We start from the raw sequence: 19,385 nt of genomic DNA on the forward strand, positions 1-19,385 counted from the left end.
TAAAGTTCTGACCATTTTTGAGCTAAACACTCATCACCCAAACCCGTCAATGACTTGTACAGAGGGGAACAGTCAGAAAAATGCCCTTCCAAACTGTTGCACAAAGATCTCAACCAAATTCCTTAATATGGCATTGAAGGTTGGAGCATTACAGTATTTAGTTTTGATTGGAATGACTAGAATAGATAAACAAGGTTTTAGAAGGGGGCCCAATAGTTTTGTCCACATAGTGTAGATGATTCAATGGTGTGGCACAATTTCACCTTGCAGATGAGGTATTTGGTGTGGAGCAGAAGATCGTGATAGTGTTTGGCTGTATCTGGGTTGACTCCTTTAAGTTTTGCAGTGGGGAGGAGGAGTGCGACGAGTGTCTTCTCTGGATCTCCAGAATTAAGTGCTTCGTTGATCTCAGCAATAGCAATGACTCCTGCAAAGAACATAGTAGCAACAAGAGGTCAAATTTTTCGATTTCGTTTATTTACAGTCCTAAATAATATCGCAAATATAATGATTTAAGGTAAATTATGTATGGCATAATTTGATGGATGCTTTTGAAGAGAATGCGTGGAATGATGAGAGTTGTAGTAGGCTATACTCCACTGCCAATGGAATTTAACCCAGCGTAATGTTCATGGATGATGTAATGAAATATTTTTATAACCATTACATTATAACGTAAACCAATAGAGTGGTTTGATTAGTAATAATAAAACACTGGTTAAAATTGCACATTTCTCTGGGTTCAAACATTATGTAAGTAGTACAAAATATATAACACTATGCAGGGGCGCAACTACTCAGTGTTAGGGGGGTATGCAGAAACAGTTTTTGCGCCCCCCCTAAATAAAAAAGTGTGCCGGACATCATCATGTATGGGCTTGAAATAATAAAGGTTTATTTTAAAAGTATATCAGACAGCTACTGTAAGCCCACCATAATTATATGGTATATGGACACAAATATATAAAAATGTATTCATAGAAATTTCTCTGCCATTTCTTTCTTTTTGCCGTATCTAACACGTACCGATTCGTACCGAAACGTGACACAAGTGTAACGTATCGAACCGAACCCTGAATTTTGTGAACCATTACACCCCTACCTTTTCCATATTAATAATATTAAGAAATTAATCTGTTGGTATCAAGTATGAAGTTGGTATCAAGCTCCCTCTACACTTCCACCTAATGTTAGACCTACCTAACTTTGCTGTTAAATATAGCAGCCTAAATTCAATTTTTCAATCAGCCTAGGGATGGCATCAGATAAGACAACTATTATGCAGTAAGGTTGTGCTGCTGTTGAAATTACATGAACATTTGGGATTTTAAAAAGTACAAATATGACACACACACATACATATAGAAAAATAATTACAGGGTCACATCTCTCTCTGTTTAAAGGTCTGTGCTGATATATATACATACACATATAGCACAGATCTTTAAAGAAGGAGAAATGTGGCCCTTGCAGCTTCCATGTCACCCAGCAGATGTAAAGTAGCCTGTATGTCTGACAGCACAGCTGAGCTAACATGAAGCTAATGGTAAAATAAAATCCATGATAAACCAGCCTTATTGCATAAGTAATGTTTTCCAGCTTCTAGTTATTTATTGTGCATGCTACCTTATATTTACCAGTTCTTATTTTACTTTAATAAAATTGAGATATGTCATGCATGGCATTGGTACAATAGGGTTTAACCAAAATCTAAATGTAGATATCAGCAGCAACATTATTTTGCATTAAGTTAGCACACTTGCCAGTCAATATTTATATGTTCAAGCCTCCAAGTTTGGTAGCAAATCTATTCATGAATCCGACGGTCGGTTGCTCAGCAAGCTCACTAGCTAACGTTAGTCTGTTAACATGAATTTTGTATTTGCAAGAATAGACGTCACATTTTGAATCCTACCTGTTGCCTTTCACCATCCACGTAGTTAGCTGCTGTCGCATCCCTTGACAGGCCATCTACTTTTTCCATCTTTCTTTTTCTATTTTTAGCCCCCGACAGCTTTTTTGGTTTATCCATCTTTTTCAAATTCAAATTTCAACGACAACTCACCAACGTTACTGCGTACTTAACGTAACTCACGGCGCCCCGCCCACTCGCGATATTACCCTTCTATGTCTAAATAAATTATATGATGGAATCTTATGAGGGCACCGGTGCCGCCTAGCCTGTTAGTCCGCTTAAATGTATATAACTTTTTATATATACAATAACTTATATAAATTTTAGAAAAATGTATATAACTTTTATTATTTCACATTTATTAAACCATCGCGTTGGCGCCCCCCGTGGTGCGGCGCCCCTATGCGCCGCATATAGCGCATACCCACTTTTTGCGCCACTGACACTATGCTAGGGGTTTTGGGATATTTTAATGGAAAAATCGTACATATTGTGTTTTGAGAGGGCTTGGGGACAGTATGCGGCACAGGAAGTGGGATGAATCAAAATGTATCATAATACGCTGGACACCATAAACGTCTTGACATATAAAAGTTTAAAATTTGTAACATTTGAGTGGCTTACTCTCATGTTCCTCGTGAACCTGGACATTTGCAGCATCGATGCACTTCTGCACATCATTCCAGCTGAGGAACTCTTGTCCCTGAGCGATGGACTCTGCTCTGAGGTTTATCAGTGTGTCGGCATATCTGAGTAGAACAACACCAGCTCAGTTAAACAGTGAAGATAATTTTACATTGAGTCACATGACCCACGGTGTCTTTATTAATGTGACGCCTGAGTCTTTATCATTGTACAGCATCACTGGTACCTTTGCATGTTATCAGGGTCCAAGTTACTGAAGCCCAGTGGAGAGTCGCAGAGCTGCTCGATCACAGCCACAGAGTCTTTAGTATCCAAAACCTCATTTAACACTGACACGGCAGACAGCATCTCCACAGCCACACACAACTCCTCATGAGTGAGACCAGCCTTGTTCTGATGCATATGTAAAAAACTTATTTCTTTTTTTACCGTATACGTATATGTTCTGTATTGCCCATTTAGTTAAATACTGAAAATCATAGAGAAAATAAGCTTTATGTACTCCAACTGAAAGTTAAAGGGATGCTCACAAGGGATGTGACTGAAATTTCTTTTAGCTGTACTGTTCATAACATCATTGGGAGTCAGTAGAGCCAAGCTTCCGTTTACTCTCCAAGCATGATACGCAACACCCGTACGACATATTTATTAACATCTTTAATGAAATGTATATCTATGGAAAATGAATCATTTTCCAAACATCACTTTTGGCCACCAACGTACCTCCTAATGGGTAGGGATGTTGTCTTGTTCGATAAAACTAACAAATAGCATAGATCTCGACACTGACTGTACACAGAGGCAAACAGTAAAACAGCTGACCTGAGAGCCGATCTGTAGGCTGAAGAGTTCAGCCTGGTACAGGTTAGCAGCGGTGTGGTAAACAATAGGTAACTGGGCCTCTGGGTTCAGGAGCTGTTCCACTGTCTCTTCTGGAGCGCCTCGTCGAATTGCTGCATTGACCGCAGCAACAGCTTCGTGCTCTGTGGCCATCAACAGCGTTAAAATGATTAAATGATTACATTTACGTCACAAAGAGTAAATGCAGGTGTGCCGCATACTTCTTTTCTCGGCCTCTGCAAACTCGTTGCAGGAAGTGATGGACCTTTGAATCTCCTCCTTCTCCAGCTGAGCACTCGCACCCGCATCCTACATACAGAAATTATACATGTGCTCATTAAAGTCAAAATAATAGGTCATTTAACTACGATCATGAGGGATAGTACAGACAGTTACATTACCTTAACTTTATGTTCTCTGTATGATGTGAGGTGCTCCAGGTAACAGTAGGTGTTGTCGTCCAGGACTCCCACAAGGCCGAGGGCCGGTAACCTAAGGCTGGCCAAAAGGCCTTTCTGATCCTGAGCATCAATAGCCTGGTTTACTTGTAGAATAGCTGCTGATCCTAGAAGGAGAAAATCGCCCTTGTTTTACCAACATAAAAATGATTATTGCTTTTTTTAATTCCAGCTTAGTATGACTTAGTATTATTTTATGCAGAATTAAAACATGTATATTAACATTTTTGATCTGTTGATAGCGTACAAAATGTTTGAAACACAAATAATACTTTATGTTCAATGTCTGACTGAATTTAACAACTCAAGAAGAATTAGAGCTACAGTATATATTTTGGGTTCGTGGTTCTGTTTATTACCATTTGGGTGTAAATGTGATACCCCCCTTATTCGCAAATCAGCGAAAAATAAAAGTAATATGTTTACTTCTATCATCTTTATGTATTACAGTAAAATGAGTAATATGTGTATAGATAAGTAAGGAATAATCCTTAGTTCTGGATTATCCTTCTTATGCTGTGGTCATTTGCCAAATTAAAGCTATTATTGATGTTTACAGTGTCGTTTTTGAACTACCTGTGCATTAAAACATTTTAAGTACCTTAAGCTGGTACCTTCCAGCCAATCAGAATCGAGTATTCAAACGGACCATGGTTTAATAAAACGTAGTACAGGTAAGTGTGTCACTTACTGTTGACGTGGTCTACACTGTTCTGGATCTCCTGCTGAGTCAGTAATTCTTCGTACACATCCCTCTCTTCAGTTGCAATAGAGGAACGCTAAATACACAAAAAGATCGGTGTGACTCACATAACTGTTAATTGTTCACATAACCATCAAATCCTCTCATATACACTGCAAACAACTATTTAATGGAGTCAACATCAGGTGATACTGAGGTCAGCAGATTGTGTGAGGGGAGTTAGATGACATCAGCAGTTGAGGAGCGTGGCTGATGCTTTGTTATTTTTTAATCAAAATCCTGCTGACTTTGATAGTAAGGGCATGTTGGACATTGCTGAACAAGTGTAGTACAACAATCAGAATTTGCATTTAACGTTTAGCTATTTTTAATAAACAAGTTATTAAGTAAGTTACAGTACTTGTAATGAACACAACATTTTTTTATGGTGTAACAAGACTCCAAACATCTAGATTACCCGTGCTGAGGCTTGATTCTCTTTTCTCCCCTTGGCTTTGCTCAATGTGTCCTGGTAGGCCTCACCTAGTGGCCTCTGTGTGTTTCTCAGCAGGGCATTTGGGTTCTGCAGAGCCACCATCGTGCTCTCAGCATTTCCTCTATCTATGGCCTCGTTGACGGCAAAAATGGCAGCATGTACTGCGGACACATCCAGATCGGAAAGAAAAAAACACTTAAATAGGTCTTCTATGAATGTTTACATAGATATAAGGAGATACGGAGTACTAGTCACTTACACGCTGCTTCATCTACTGACAGCTCATTGGTCAGGATGCCACCAATCTTGCTGAAGGCGGGCATTTGGATGCCATATTTCTCCAGTTCTTTTCTCATGTTACTGATTTCTTCCTCTGTGGAAAGACAATGGAAAGAGAATAGCTCACTATCTTTTATCATTAAAGTTGCATAACCTTGTAAATGGTTCTCTATCTGGTTATACACACAAAGACACACTGATAGACACAAGTCTCCTGTAGCAACGATCCTAGTAACTTGTGTTTCGATTTAATTTACACAAAAAGTTAAAATGCGTATGGCACGCACTCCATAGAATGACTTTCATAATTCCTGTTCCATACCTGTAAAATCGACTTTTCCCAACAAGTCCTGGATCTGGGGGGCGATTCCCAACTTATAGAGGTATAAGCTGCACAAAAACGAAAAACAATAAATGTATTATATAATTACTGTATCATAATACAACAGTGAGGGCACAGAAGAAATACCTTATCCATGATGACACATAATAAAGACAAAGTTTGCTCAAACATTTCATTTTGACTTATTCGAGAATCAAGGGTCATGTGACAAATTCCAATGTTGTCCAACTGTTCAAAGCAAACAAAACCGATCACTATGAAACACCCTGTCTACACAAGACGCAAGCGACCCGACGTGACAAATGCTTTGTTTTTTAATGCGTTTGTTGTGTCGTGCCGCATCCAGTGAGGACAAAATGTAATATTACAATGGGTTTTCTTTTGTTGTGTTGTATCGCACCACGTCATATCCGGTGTAGACATGTTGACTCACGCATGAAATCAACCTAGAATTAATCAAATTCTATTTGATCAAAATAAATGAAAAACTGTATATAAATAGTGCTGATCCAACGCTTGAACAAAATACAACCAACAAAACATTTATAACCTAATCAAAATGTTAAACCAACATCTTTAAAATGTTATAAATGAATATTATTATATTATATCATTATTATAATACTATCAACAATGAAACGGGATGTGCATCTGGACACAGTTTGTTTTCGGCAAAGTGGTCTATATTTATAGAGATACTGATGTGCTTTTCTTTGACCGCAAAACATCATGAGGGGTGCGGTTGTAAGACTCCCTCACAAGATGGCAGTATGAGGTTGAGCCGGTTCTAGTCTAATTTCTAGTCAGCAATAGAAAAATAGCCTACAGTTAGTGAGCAACATGTGCTGGAAAACGCATTAAACTTTTATCTATTCAATGATTGAGGACAAACGGGAGAGTAATGAATTATTGAGAAGTTAAGAATGACATGCACTATGTGTGAGAGATAAAGTCTACATGCCCGCTTTACCTTTAACCCTTTAGTCAATAAGAAAGACAGACACAGTCAGGTGTGAATTTATCCTTTATCCTACAGACGGGCCAAAGGTTAAGTGGACTAACTCCTTCTGTAAAAGGTGTGAACCACTACCGCTGATGATGTGTCTTGCGAGACTCGATTACACCGCTTGGAGGGTAACTGATAGCTGTGCTATGCAGACAAATATTTGCTTTCAGATATAGCAACATACCAAGAAAAATGTAGAGAGAAAAATGCAGCCCAAATACGAAATGTTAAGGTGAAATGTTTCACTTATATGTGAAATGTACATGTATGTTAACTTTCTATAAAGACATTAGTGCTGGGCGGTTTGACCCATAATCTGACAATATTTGTATGGATTTGCCCGTTGTTTTTCCCGGTTTTAAATATTCAAAGCAAATGCCCAAAATATGAACAATACAAAACAAGTATTGAGTTGTGCTTATTAGGCATGTGCTGTGAGGAACTTTTCCCATCATTTGAACAAAAAGTATTATTAACAAAACAAATAGCATTATAAATACCTGCTGACACAAATAAAAAAGACCTCTGGATTTGACCTTTCTTTGAAAAGGATGTTAAGTTTGTGGTTCATTGTTATATATAGTGAATACATATTGTTGCTCATATGAAGCATTAACTTCCCATTTTCCTGTCAATTATCGATCTGTTTCACTGATGTCACATGACTCTTGCTGCTGTGTTGGACCCTTTGTACTGTACAGAGCGCATGTGCCTGACTTTATACGCTCGCATATATGTAAAAAAGATGAGTCGGACCAACTACGTATGTAGCGCAACTACGTATGTAGGGAGAAGACACACATTCGGGTTTTTATCGGCTCTGCTCGCATTGTACAGAGCAAACCCGCGTGACTACGTAACTGCTCAAGCTGTATTAAAAAGACGTGTGACTTTTATGTTGCTTAATCACTCCTAACGGTTTATTCCAACAGCGTGGGTAATTCAAACCGGTGTACAGGTTCAGACGGTACACCGCCCAGCAATACAAGACATAAAATATGAAAGAAGTGTTCTTCAGTGTGACATTTCATTCCAATGAATAATATTTTAAACCTTTGTCTAATTTGTATATGATATTATACATGTGGTTTTATGGAATACTATTTAAGGACTAAGGGGAATTCATTTACTAAATATGTATTGTAAATATGTAATAAATATATAAAAACGATTTATTTAACATGAACAGAAAAATAGGAATTTATTAAAAATACTACTACTAATAAAATATTGTTTAAGAGGATGATACTTTGTCAAGTACTTTAATCTGTGTCTTTGCAGTCCCAATGTTGTCTAGTCTCACTGAAGGTTTAACTGGGGTCAGGAAGGAAGAGCGTGTGCAAGGCAGAGGGAGGAAGCCAGGCAACCCACATACGTACACCACACATGAGACACAAGACAGCGAGAAAGAGCAGGAAAGCGCTACAAATCATTTACCGAAAAGCTTTCTTGTGGTCATTTATTAGACACATTCCCCTGCGCATGCTTTCTACATACGTCGAAATGTTTAGATTTGCATACATTAAGATAGCAGTGAGTGACCTAGCCTCCTACGTGGTTCTTGAAAAGTTTTAAATAACATGTAACATATATATAAAACATGTATATATTTATATATATATATATATATACGCTCACAGCTAAACTATAAACTGGATTTCTACACTTTCTAGAGAACATGTAAATAGTGCTTCTGAAAAGAGAGTGTGATAGTGTGTTATGGGTTGTTGCCAGGGAATTGATATATGGTTGCTAAGGTACAACTGTTTCACCTGTTAAAGCATTCCCTATGAACACTGTGAATTTATATATAAACCTTTTTTGTAATATCGATATCTGCATGGTTTCCCATTAGCTTTCTTAACCAAGGCAGTTATTTACAGGAAGAGTGGGCAGCCTGATATTTTAACACCTCTGATATCATCCTTCAGAGCGTTCAATTCTGACAATGATTGCTCACAATGTAAAAGAGAGGAGGTGTAAAAAGAGGCTTGTCTTTGGAGCATAATGGCAGGAATTGTCAGGAAACAGTGACAGGAAATGATGTAAGATCATCAGGACTGATGGGTAGATGCACCACGGGGGCCCCAGTCAAATCATTACCTCAGAAAACGGCCACTTTTCTCTGTGGTGAAATTGTCATGACAATAGCCACTAAGAGGAAGCGGCAGCCATGCAAAACCATTACATACCTGTTTGCATACCCGAGAGATCATAAAGTCATAACAATAATCTAACCACCATTTTTGTTATTCCACGTTGAAGCAAAGAAAACTCAGACTCAGACACTAGAGAGAGGCTGGGTGGGATGTACCTTAGTGCATGTATGCAGTAGATCACCTTGGGCATATTCTTTCGATCATATACATCGGTTGTCTCAGGGTAGAATATCTGAAAGACACAAGCGGCATTAAAGAGATAGTTCACCCAAAAAGTAAAAATCTGTCATGAATTACTCACTTTCTCTGTGTTCCAAACCTGTATAAATGTCTTTTTTGGAACACAGAGAAAGTTATTTGGATGAATGCTTGCAACCAAACCATTAAAAATTACAATGGTCGTCAACAGTGATCCAGAACTGTTTCCTGTCCTAAATTCTTCAAAATATCTTATTTTGTGCTCAACAGAACAAAAATATATAAAGTAATTTTTCCTACGGTGGTAGTCAGTGGGATCCAAGAACTGTTTGGTTATTTTCATTCTTCCAAATATCTTTCTCTGTGTTCATCAGAACGAAGACATTTGTACAGATTTGAAACAACTCAAAGGTGAGTATCCCTTTAAAAGCACAAGATTTAAAAAAAAAAGCTTTATCAAAAAAATGTGGCGGTACCGTGTCACAGTGATGATATCAGATGGCAAACTATATATCGTGTTCATATATGACAATCAAATATTCGCTTAAACAAATAGCATAGTACCAAGCAACACATCCAAAAATGTAGACTACTAATTTTGTCAGTTACTTAAACAGTAGACCACTTCGGAAAATGTATCTTTAAAACTAAATTATATACTGTATCTAAGATTTATAAACAAAATAAAAAATGAAACCGGACCTTGCAGAGCGGTCTACAGTACTGTATGTCTAAAGATTTTACTTTTAACTTTCTACAAAACCACTATAATAGACAATACGACAACAAAACAGCACTAAGTATTATGTAAGCAAGATGCCCATTGTTTCTGTGGCTTTGCATGGTGCACTGCACCAGGTTTCACTTTATGCTTGGTTGCAGTGTTTTCTGTCTTCGAGTGAGAGTTACTGCCAGGTACTGCAAACCCAGTGCAACTGACAGATTAAGTGAACCGTTACTCCTTAATGTCAACAACTCAAGTCACAAGTAAATATTCATTAATACTCTTTATTCATTTAGCTAACAACACTGAAAAACATCCACATTCTCAAGGTCCAAAATCAACAGTTGCCACTCCCTTTAAGAATGAATGAATGGAAACAGCAATAATAGTTCTTACCAGTCATCAAACTGTTTTTTATTATTAAAAACATGCAATTTGAACGGGACAAGTGGGGACACGGGGTTCTTATTTAAAAATAAAAGTCACTCCATTGAGTGAAAGTGAAGTAAAATTCACCTTCAAAGAGTCAATATGACACATGTTTCAGTGTGTGTCTTCTGTAAGTGTGTACTTGTGCCTCACCTTAGGCAAACCCACAGACTCCATGGCTCCTAGCCACTGCACAGTGTTATCTGTATGTCTGAAGTGTAGTCCTGAGCGCTGAGACAAGTGCACAAAACAACAAACAGTTAGAGTAGCACACCATCTTATTCTGTATTATAAAGCGGTTTATCACAATCATGCGTAATAAAAACAAGGTATAGCAACTGAAACACACAAGGTACTTTTTTTACTTTCGTGAGAATGAGGATGTGAGAATGGGTGACACTCCAATTTGACACACAGTAATGCACAGTTGTACAGTATATGTGTGTCTGTCTGCATCTAAGCTAAACATTTTGTTAACACATTTGTGGAAGTAAATCTTCCTCTTTCAGGAAATGAGTACCTTATAGCGAGATTGATCCCTGTCATAAATCTTCTTTTCCGACACCAACTGAGGGGCAAAGAAATTGGCCAGTTTGCCAAGGTAGACGCCATTCCGCAAACCGTCCTCTAGCTCTGTGGTAGGAGGCAGCTGTTCCTCCAGACAAGCCTCCATCCATCTGAAATCAAAATGTCAACATTTCAGTGGCTTGCACCAGCACAACGTTAGCAGGCTGATGGATGGTTGTTGCTGGTTAAGACACTTTAAAATAAAAGCAATACACTTCAGTGTGCCTCTACTGTATATACCACGACAGACATATTCTGGTAACAACTGTGTTGCATCAGAAATGACAGCGGAAACATGGACATCTTATATTCTCTCTCTCAGCATGATCAAACGTGAGATAAACACTGTTTTAAGCTTGTTAAATATGTTTCTTTAATATGTTTCTTTAATTTATTATGTGAGAAACTGTTAAAGGCGACACAAATGACTGCAGGGCTTCCAGAAACACCTGAGCGACAAATCATGACATCATGTCCACAATGACTGGATAACGGCACTGTCCCCAAGATGAAAGTTACAGCAAAATAAAAAATAAAATGTGACCTTGGACTGTCCCCCAATTATGCCATTAAAGTGTGAAGATGCTGTCGGATGCTTTCGACAGAAGCTTTTAATGTAACCAACCAGTGCTCATGCAGTCAAAGTATCCACCCATTCACCAGGGCAGCCGCTAACATTCATGCGCTCAAAAATATAATACGTCGAGGACCTCCTGTGACAACATTCCCAAACCCCCATGCCCGTTATCAAACAAACAAAGTATCCGTCAATCCAGTGTTTACAGTATATCTCTTTCTAATCAGAGAAATAATCTGTTTTATTGATACTGTATAGTTTATCCAGCATAAGGGCTCAGTCAAACAGGTCTGGTTAGGTAAGGAACATTAATCTAGTGCGCTGAACAAAGTTAAACTATGTTTAAGTGAGTCAGTTAAAATGTCAATACTATGCTGCCGTTTGAAAGATTTGGTTAATCATTTGCAAAGTGACTCTTGAGTTGTGTAGCTTAACAGAGTTCATTCCGAGACCTTAAGCATAGTCTGAAGTCATCTAGATTTGTCAATTTTAGGGTCATGTGAGGTCAGAGATGCAACCTGCAGTGATTCTTTCTTTACTACACTCAAAAATGATGTTTTTAACAACACATTTTGTCAAACATTATTTTCATTGTTTAATCCACTAAACCTAATCATTTTGTGAAGGAACCATGAATCTTCATTCGCATAACTTGAGCAGTGGATCTAGTTCCCAGCATTCCCAAAATAAGGAAAGGTTTTCTTTCGTTCATTTAACTGATTATTTCATTTCATTTGATTTCTTTTCATATGAGTGAACATCACAACTAGGTGGAACTGCTGATATCTATTAACCTCTTAGATGGTTACATGACGACATCATTATATCTGATGCTTTCTTTCACATGGACTAAAAGTCTACATTCCTCAAAAGTCCATCAATCTCTTTAGGTTGATTTAATTAAAGACAACATAGACGAAATGACAATGGCAAGGCAAACATTCTGTCCAGACATGTGTCAGCAATTCCCCAGCCTCCCACAGAACCTGCTCTTTATAAATGCTTATGGCAGCATGCTTTTGAATAAACAAATACATTTGTCTTTATATTTAAAAAAATAAACGATCAGTTATTGATGACTTTTTAACTGAATGTGAGCAGAAAAGCAAAAACGTCCAGACCCTGTGCGCCCCTCTCAGTGTCCTCACTGCACTTTGCCAACAATACAGACGCCTGTTACATTGTCCATGAGAGATGTTTACCGGCCTGAGGCGACTCTTCCTGTGATTGTTAGGCTACAGGGTTTCTAACAGAGCTGAAAGAAACGTTCAAAGCTCACCACATGAGTCCGAACAAACAGCTTTGGCTAACATGTCGACTGATGAGATTTACATACTGTGCATACAAAAACTCAATCAAGTGTTAAGAGTGAGTGAAAGCGTGAATGGTTTTGAGACTATGTGCAAAAAACACACTGTGGGATATTATTAGCTCAGCCGGGGAAGGAACAAGAAGCAATAACAAAAAAGGTGATTTAGTACGGAAAATGAGTTTACTGTCAGATGAATGGGATGGCGGTCCTGAGTCCTGAGGCACAGAAGTCCGTATCCTCTTTTATGAACTACATTTTAGTGATAAGAGCCAAGCATCTTTACATTTTTCTGGGAAATTTTAGTTTTTGAAAAAACAAATATACAATATAGTTGTTTAAAGATTTTTTTTGAAGAAGTAACAAAGTATGTAACAATCTTTGTAAGCAGTAGGGCTGGGTATTGGCAAGGGCCTTTCGATATGATACATATCCCGATAGACAAGTTACAATACAATATATTGAATATATTTCGATACGATACAAAATAACAATATATTGCAATACTTTTTCAATACAAATTGCTGTAGACCGCCTAGGGTATTTTTAACATTCCATCACATACCAGTAGACACCATATATGAAAAACTAATACAATTTCCATTACAACCATTAAATCTATTAAATGTTCTATTGTGTTTTGGGTTAATGTCAGGTTGTGCATTCTTTAGATTGCATTTCAGGAGACAGGACATTTAATTACTCGCAGTTATTGTTTGACAGCGGAGCACAAGGATAGAGTCACTTTCGCTTAAGCAACCTAATAGTCTTCTGTTACCCGCAGCAACACCCCCTTTGTCCGTCAATTTAAAAAACTCAGTCTTTGCTCCACAGCGCGCGTCACAATTAACACGTTTCATGTGGGCTCTAAACATTTTGATTTCATTAAAATCAAAGCTCAACCACGCGTCAACTCTGGAAGATGGAGCGCCATGCTCGCTCCCGCTTGAGACAACCGGCATATGTACAAAATATCCAAAATCCTCTAGATGGCTACTTGTTGATAACATACTTTTAAACTTTAAACATGTGATGCCTTATTTTTATGCTCACAGAACCAAATTCAGTTTTCTTTCAGATATTTTTGCCCTTGAATATATTAAAGCTTAGAACACTTGCTAATAATAAACTTGACGATGACGATGTAGCACTTGGCTGTTCGGTATAGTCACAGATTTGTCAACTGTCTTGAGCATTATTGGTGAGCACTGTGTTTAGCGGGCACCTTACAGAGTTCATGCGGGCTACCAGGTGCCCACGGGCACCACGTTGGAGACCACTGGTTCACACCAAGCGCGAATGAAGCGTTAAGCGCAAGTGATTTACATGTTAAGTCAATGCAAAGACGCGATTACCTACTTGCGGTGCGATTCGCGCGATTAAGACGGCGGAAATTGAGCATTCGCGTTGAAAAATAACCAATCATGAGCTTGCTCTAGTAGGGCCGTGAGTGAGCTGCAGAAGCCCCTCCCATGACGCGAAATCGCATCTGTAAGCGAATTTCACACGCGAATGATGCGAGTTAACTCAAAATCTGTAAGTATGCCCCCTTAAAATGTGGAGCAATGCCGAATCCAAGTATGTACGCCGTTGTATCCTTAGCACACGCAAAACTTTTGGCTATATCGGAGTCAGTGAACATGTTCTGGAACAATTCCTCAATGCCCTGATTCGAATTATATGAATGATGGTTCAGGCACCAGAGAACCTAAGCCCTGAGGTAAGGTCTGCTGTCTGGCTATCGCTGTCATGGTGGAGCGACGACAGCTGACCTTGAGTTGGCATGATTTGCCGCGACATGTGTAGTGCTGCTAGCATCGCAAAACAACGAAATAGGGAGCTGCTCGCCCCTCACGCGAAGCCGCTGCTGAATGTTCGATCCACTGTGTGACTACATAGCGGTAATGCCGTTCCAGGTAACATTTATAGTTTTTTTTGAAGACCGTTTCCCCCTGACGGGCTTAAGCCAGTCTTTAAATGACGGGTCGTCAACCCAAGTTAGCGAAAACTTACATTTCCCCGTTTCACACTGTAAATTTAGTAGAAGATAGAAGCAAGTGGTCTCTAATATCAAATGAGGCAAAAAGGCGGAAAATGTTGTTGGCGTCACAGATAGCCTATTAACCAAGGAACTCTACACAGTTTACTTCTACGTCATTGCTATCAACTCCGACTCACTCAGGGTCCTGTTAGCACTGTATATATATTTAAACTAGGCTAGTTTAAGATAAAACATGGAGACACAAATATTAAGCAAAAAATGGAAACTCATTATATATTGGGGTGGTGATGGAAAATTTAGTCAAATTGCGTTTGTTACCTTTTACTACCTTTAAAGGGCCATAATTGTGGTAGATTCTTTTTACTACCTTTTACTACCGCGCGGACACCCTGTATATATGACGTTAAAATGTGATTTTAATCGATGTAGCGATACTATTGACAATTGTGAACAAAAATATTGCGATAGTTGGCCCTATCGATATTTTTGCTCAGCTCTAGCAAGCATTTCAGGAAATGTAAGTCTTTATTTAATGCGCTTGTATGGCATATGCATATTCTTTACCTATAGAATAATAGCTGCCTGTGATACCTAAAGGTGATGTCTATCATGCATTCTTACTTATTACACTGTGGAGCGGTCACAGCAATAAAAGATCCCGGTCATGAGTCGGAACCGCAGGAGGAAAGTAAAACCGCAACTTGCCTTAAAGAGACGTTGCATATACTCAGTGAACAGAATCATGGCAATAACACTGAATGTGGCTCATTTTTTCTTAAACGGGATTGGGTCCCATTTTCCAGACTTGGTACTAAAAGAAGACCAGCAGCAGTTTACTACCTGGAAATATGATGAAGGAAAAGAAGTTACTGGAGCACAGCTGTAAAGGAATTACACATATAAATGTGCCTGAAGAGGAAATAATGACCCTTGGACCCTTAACATCTAAACCAAAAATACACTTTAAATAAACTCTTTTCAAATACCCTTGGATTTATGGAATCCGTGTGACCCTTTAACTAACTAATCTGAGGTTTAAGATGCACACAATGACAAAATTAGAGATGGAAAAAGTTTCCTAACTGAATCCCCGTATCTAAAATAACACATGCTTTATTTGCTTAAGTCAGCGGGTACAAAGTCTCCCAGTCACAGTTCTGGAAATAAGGGGTGGGTGTATGTGTATGCAACAACAAATCCATAATATCTATACACTTGGGTATAGACACAATGTATAACTGTATAAATTATTAGAAAAAAGTGTATTAATTAAAAGTTCAAATAAAAAATCTAAAGTTTAATTTAGTCCGTTTTTAGGGATACAGTGCTAAAGCTTGCTATAAGTTTACAGACCTATCAGAGTCTATCAGACAACGTGCTTTATTATAATGATGGAGAACAATTCTAACTACTTTTGTACAATGTTGAAATTCTTTCTCCTATCCCATCCTTATAGGTGTTAATACTGCGAAGCGATTAAAAGCGGTGCTTCCTGAAGTAGAATAGAAGTTTAGTTTCGTTAACAGACAGATTAACGGCCAGCATTACAATCCTGATCCAACATGACAGGATTCCAGGAACAAAGGCTTGCAACAACAACGTCATAGCCCCAACTACTCTGCCAGGAAGTCAACTCATTCATTACTTAAAAAAGTAACTTTTTAGTCTCACCATCTTGTCATCAAAGGAACTGATCAAATTGTCAAATGTTGAGAAGTGAAGTGAGCATTGTATGCCTCATCTCATTTCAGAACAATGCATGCTGTAATACTCCCTCACATTCTTTTCTGCTTTCATCAGATGTGGGTCAAGTTTCCAGTGATACAAATGGCCGCTGATGCATTTAACGGCTCTCTGTGTCTTGACAGCTAAATGAATACCAGGCCTGACTATTGAAAATGTACTAAACGTGCACACAATACAGTGAGCTCATAACCTGAGGAAAAAAATATTGTACATTTCGAGTAAAATGGAGAAACATCTGCATTTACGTTGCATTCTGAAAGACTCTTCAATGTAAAGCGACCGGACAAGGAACAATACGCATGGGAAATAACGGTTCTGGCTTTGAGAAAGCGCACTAAATATTATGCTGACACAGCGATAAAAAATAGATGCCTTAAGGACAATACTGTCAATATTATACCGTACTGCTGCAGCACAATATTTTCACCAAACAGTTTATGCACCTTATGTATTGCTTCAGCCTAAAACAATATTGACAACATTGATAACAAATAGGCTACAGCATCACATTATGAACACAGCCAAAATCTAGAAAGGATCCATTCGCATAACAATCATCATTCCATGTCTACAGTGATGAATCGAAAAGGTTTATCGTGTCCTATGACTACAGCGGGACATCTATCTGTAGTATGAATGAGGCAACATAAAAATAAAGTTAACTTTCACTCACTGTTTGGCTTCTTCTAGGTGACAAAGGTATTCATAGGCAATATTCTGTCTCCTCCTCTCATCCATTTCCTCTGCCGACAGCCTCTCATCATCCACAATGGCTGTGGGAAAAAAAGGGAAAAAACTGTAGTTGGAGAATACAGCACCCTACAGACAGAATACATTTTTTCCATACTGGTAAAATAACACATCAGAATGCTGAGCGTGACATTTTCCTTCACAGGTTAATCAGCTTACTGTACCACAGCCAACAAAGCAACCAAAAGACCAGTTTGAATGTGCGACTAGCTTTTGTGAAGGCTGTGTAGTGTCATTCAATTATGTATTCAAGATCATTGTAATGTGGCCAAATATATACAATTTACAGTTAATAAAATGTGATGATAATTTACAAATCTTCAGGATATTAAAAAACTAATTCAAATCAACTTTATTTCTTATAGAAAATATCTATCTACTCTCAACTCTACTTTACTTGTATAGTACTATGAAACTGTTTGCGGCTACCAAAAGCTGAGCTTTACTTGCTGCAACAACCCTGTAAGGAAGCATAAGTAATTGTAAACCATTTTTGTTGTTTTGGTGCAAATAAAAGTGACAACAGGAACACTGGAGATTCAACAGCCAGGGTGGTCTGGGGAGGACCATCCTCAGAGACCTCCATGTGCTATGAGGTATCGGGATGATATCCTCAGATCTTTTGTCAGAACTTATGCCGGTGCAGTCTGTAGCTCTCCTGGTGCATGATAATTCCTGGCCTCGTGGGACCAGAGTCTGTAGGCAGTTTCTGGACGATGAAGGCATTGATGCCATTGACTGGCCCTCACGTTCCCCAGACCTAAATCCAGTTGAGAACCTCTGGAATCTCATGTACCCCAAGCCATCAAGTAGCATCATAGATTGTCCAGGTCTGGGAAGAGATCCCCAGGACACCTCATCAGGAGTATGTTCAGACATTGCTGGGAGTTCATATGGGCACATGGGGCAATGCACATCACTGACTAACATTATGAGTTACTGTGGTTAAATTAAAACAAGTTGAATAAGCCAGTCTCAGCTTCGCACTGCAAACAATACACGCAACCAAATTTATTTTATAATTGCTTTTAAAAGAGAATTATTACAGTAATTGTCGATTATTTATACCCATTTTAAAAACTGCTGGTTATTGAGAATTTTTTCTTGCCCGGCTCAGTTGCAGCTCCAGAAAAGTTAGAGCTATTGAACTTTAACTCAGGTGACCACTTGCCCCGGTCTCCCCATATACTTTGCATCTTGCTGATGGTATCAATGAAATGCTAAACTACAACACCTATTATGACTCTTGGTGGGACACTTCCATTGTCACACATGCAAAAGCAACATGAGAGGACAAATGCTTGTTCAGTCAAAAAGTAACCAAAATACCAAAGTAATGTGGTACCTAATGGGAACTTATGATGCTGTGACAATGAAAAGGCTCAGACATATTTACATCAGATCAGACAGAGCACAAGGATGCGTCCGACTTCCAACTGTTTTCACAATCCTCACTCATCTAGTAATAATTAATCTTGCTGACACACGATCCCATGCTGGCCTTTGTACGAGTAAATGAGATTCAATTCTGTAATGACAAACAGCTCTGCAAATTTCTCACCCTGACGCACAGGCTCGGGCTTGCCAGTAAACCTCTGTGGGCCTTCATTACGTAGGCTAGCCTTATCCCTTTTATCTGTCCCATAGACAATAACCTCAATCTTTTTAAAACATGGCAACAGAAGTGTTTCTCATTCAAATTAACAGAGCAATCTAGGTGTGAATATAAAATATTCTAAGAATATGAAAGTGCACTTCAGACAAAAATATTGTGCCAGCAACTACACCACCAATGATGTTGAGAATGGCCCCACCGACCACTTTTGAACATTTCTGAAAGTCTGAGAAAGCCACCAGAGTGAGTGAATACTTTACTGACAAAATATACCATTTTACATACTGCATTTCTTTAAAATGAGTGTGAATCATTCACATCAGTTCACCGCTATACAATACATATTACTGTGAAGTTCTACAACTATTTCCGTCCTCGTTTCACAACTGTGATGTCATTTCCTGTACTCTGACTCTCAAGATCAATTCTGTTTAAAATAAGCGTCTCGAAGGCCTCAGACACATCATGATGCACGTGTCACATTTTCAAGTGAAGCTGTAAAATCTGGTCATAGAATGGAACAAAGCGGGATGTTGTCGAACAGCCACTTGGTATTGGCGTGCTACTGTTTGTGGTGTAAACATGTCAAGCATAAAACCAATATGAGAAGTGTTGGCCCATATCTAAAAACACGCTTTCGTCAAA

At 38.5% G+C, this 19,385-nt stretch overlaps 1 protein-coding gene across 1 annotated transcript in view; it reads right to left on the reverse strand.

The window, feature by feature from the left end:
* iqgap2 (IQ motif containing GTPase activating protein 2) overlaps window positions 1-19,385 on the reverse strand; it is a 37,634-nt gene that overhangs the window by 17,089 nt on the left and 1,160 nt on the right. The window contains exons 2-15 of the mRNA XM_079451197.1: window positions 17,049-17,148; window positions 10,695-10,851; window positions 10,328-10,405; window positions 8,979-9,055; window positions 5,638-5,705; window positions 5,296-5,409; window positions 5,019-5,197; window positions 4,550-4,637; window positions 3,802-3,965; window positions 3,622-3,709; window positions 3,383-3,543; window positions 2,787-2,953; window positions 2,540-2,664; window positions 264-427 (exon numbers count right to left, since the gene is read on the reverse strand). Of these exons, the coding sequence (XP_079307323.1) occupies window positions 264-427; window positions 2,540-2,664; window positions 2,787-2,953; window positions 3,383-3,543; window positions 3,622-3,709; window positions 3,802-3,965; window positions 4,550-4,637; window positions 5,019-5,197; window positions 5,296-5,409; window positions 5,638-5,705; window positions 8,979-9,055; window positions 10,328-10,405; window positions 10,695-10,851; window positions 17,049-17,148 (1,730 nt within the window). The remainder of the gene's footprint in view (window positions 1-263; window positions 428-2,539; window positions 2,665-2,786; window positions 2,954-3,382; window positions 3,544-3,621; window positions 3,710-3,801; window positions 3,966-4,549; window positions 4,638-5,018; window positions 5,198-5,295; window positions 5,410-5,637; window positions 5,706-8,978; window positions 9,056-10,327; window positions 10,406-10,694; window positions 10,852-17,048; window positions 17,149-19,385) is intronic.

The sequence above is a fragment of the Barbatula barbatula genome, assembly GCF_947034865.1.
Source record: "Barbatula barbatula genome assembly, chromosome: 2".
Classification (NCBI taxonomy): Eukaryota; Metazoa; Chordata; class Actinopteri; order Cypriniformes; family Nemacheilidae; genus Barbatula; species Barbatula barbatula.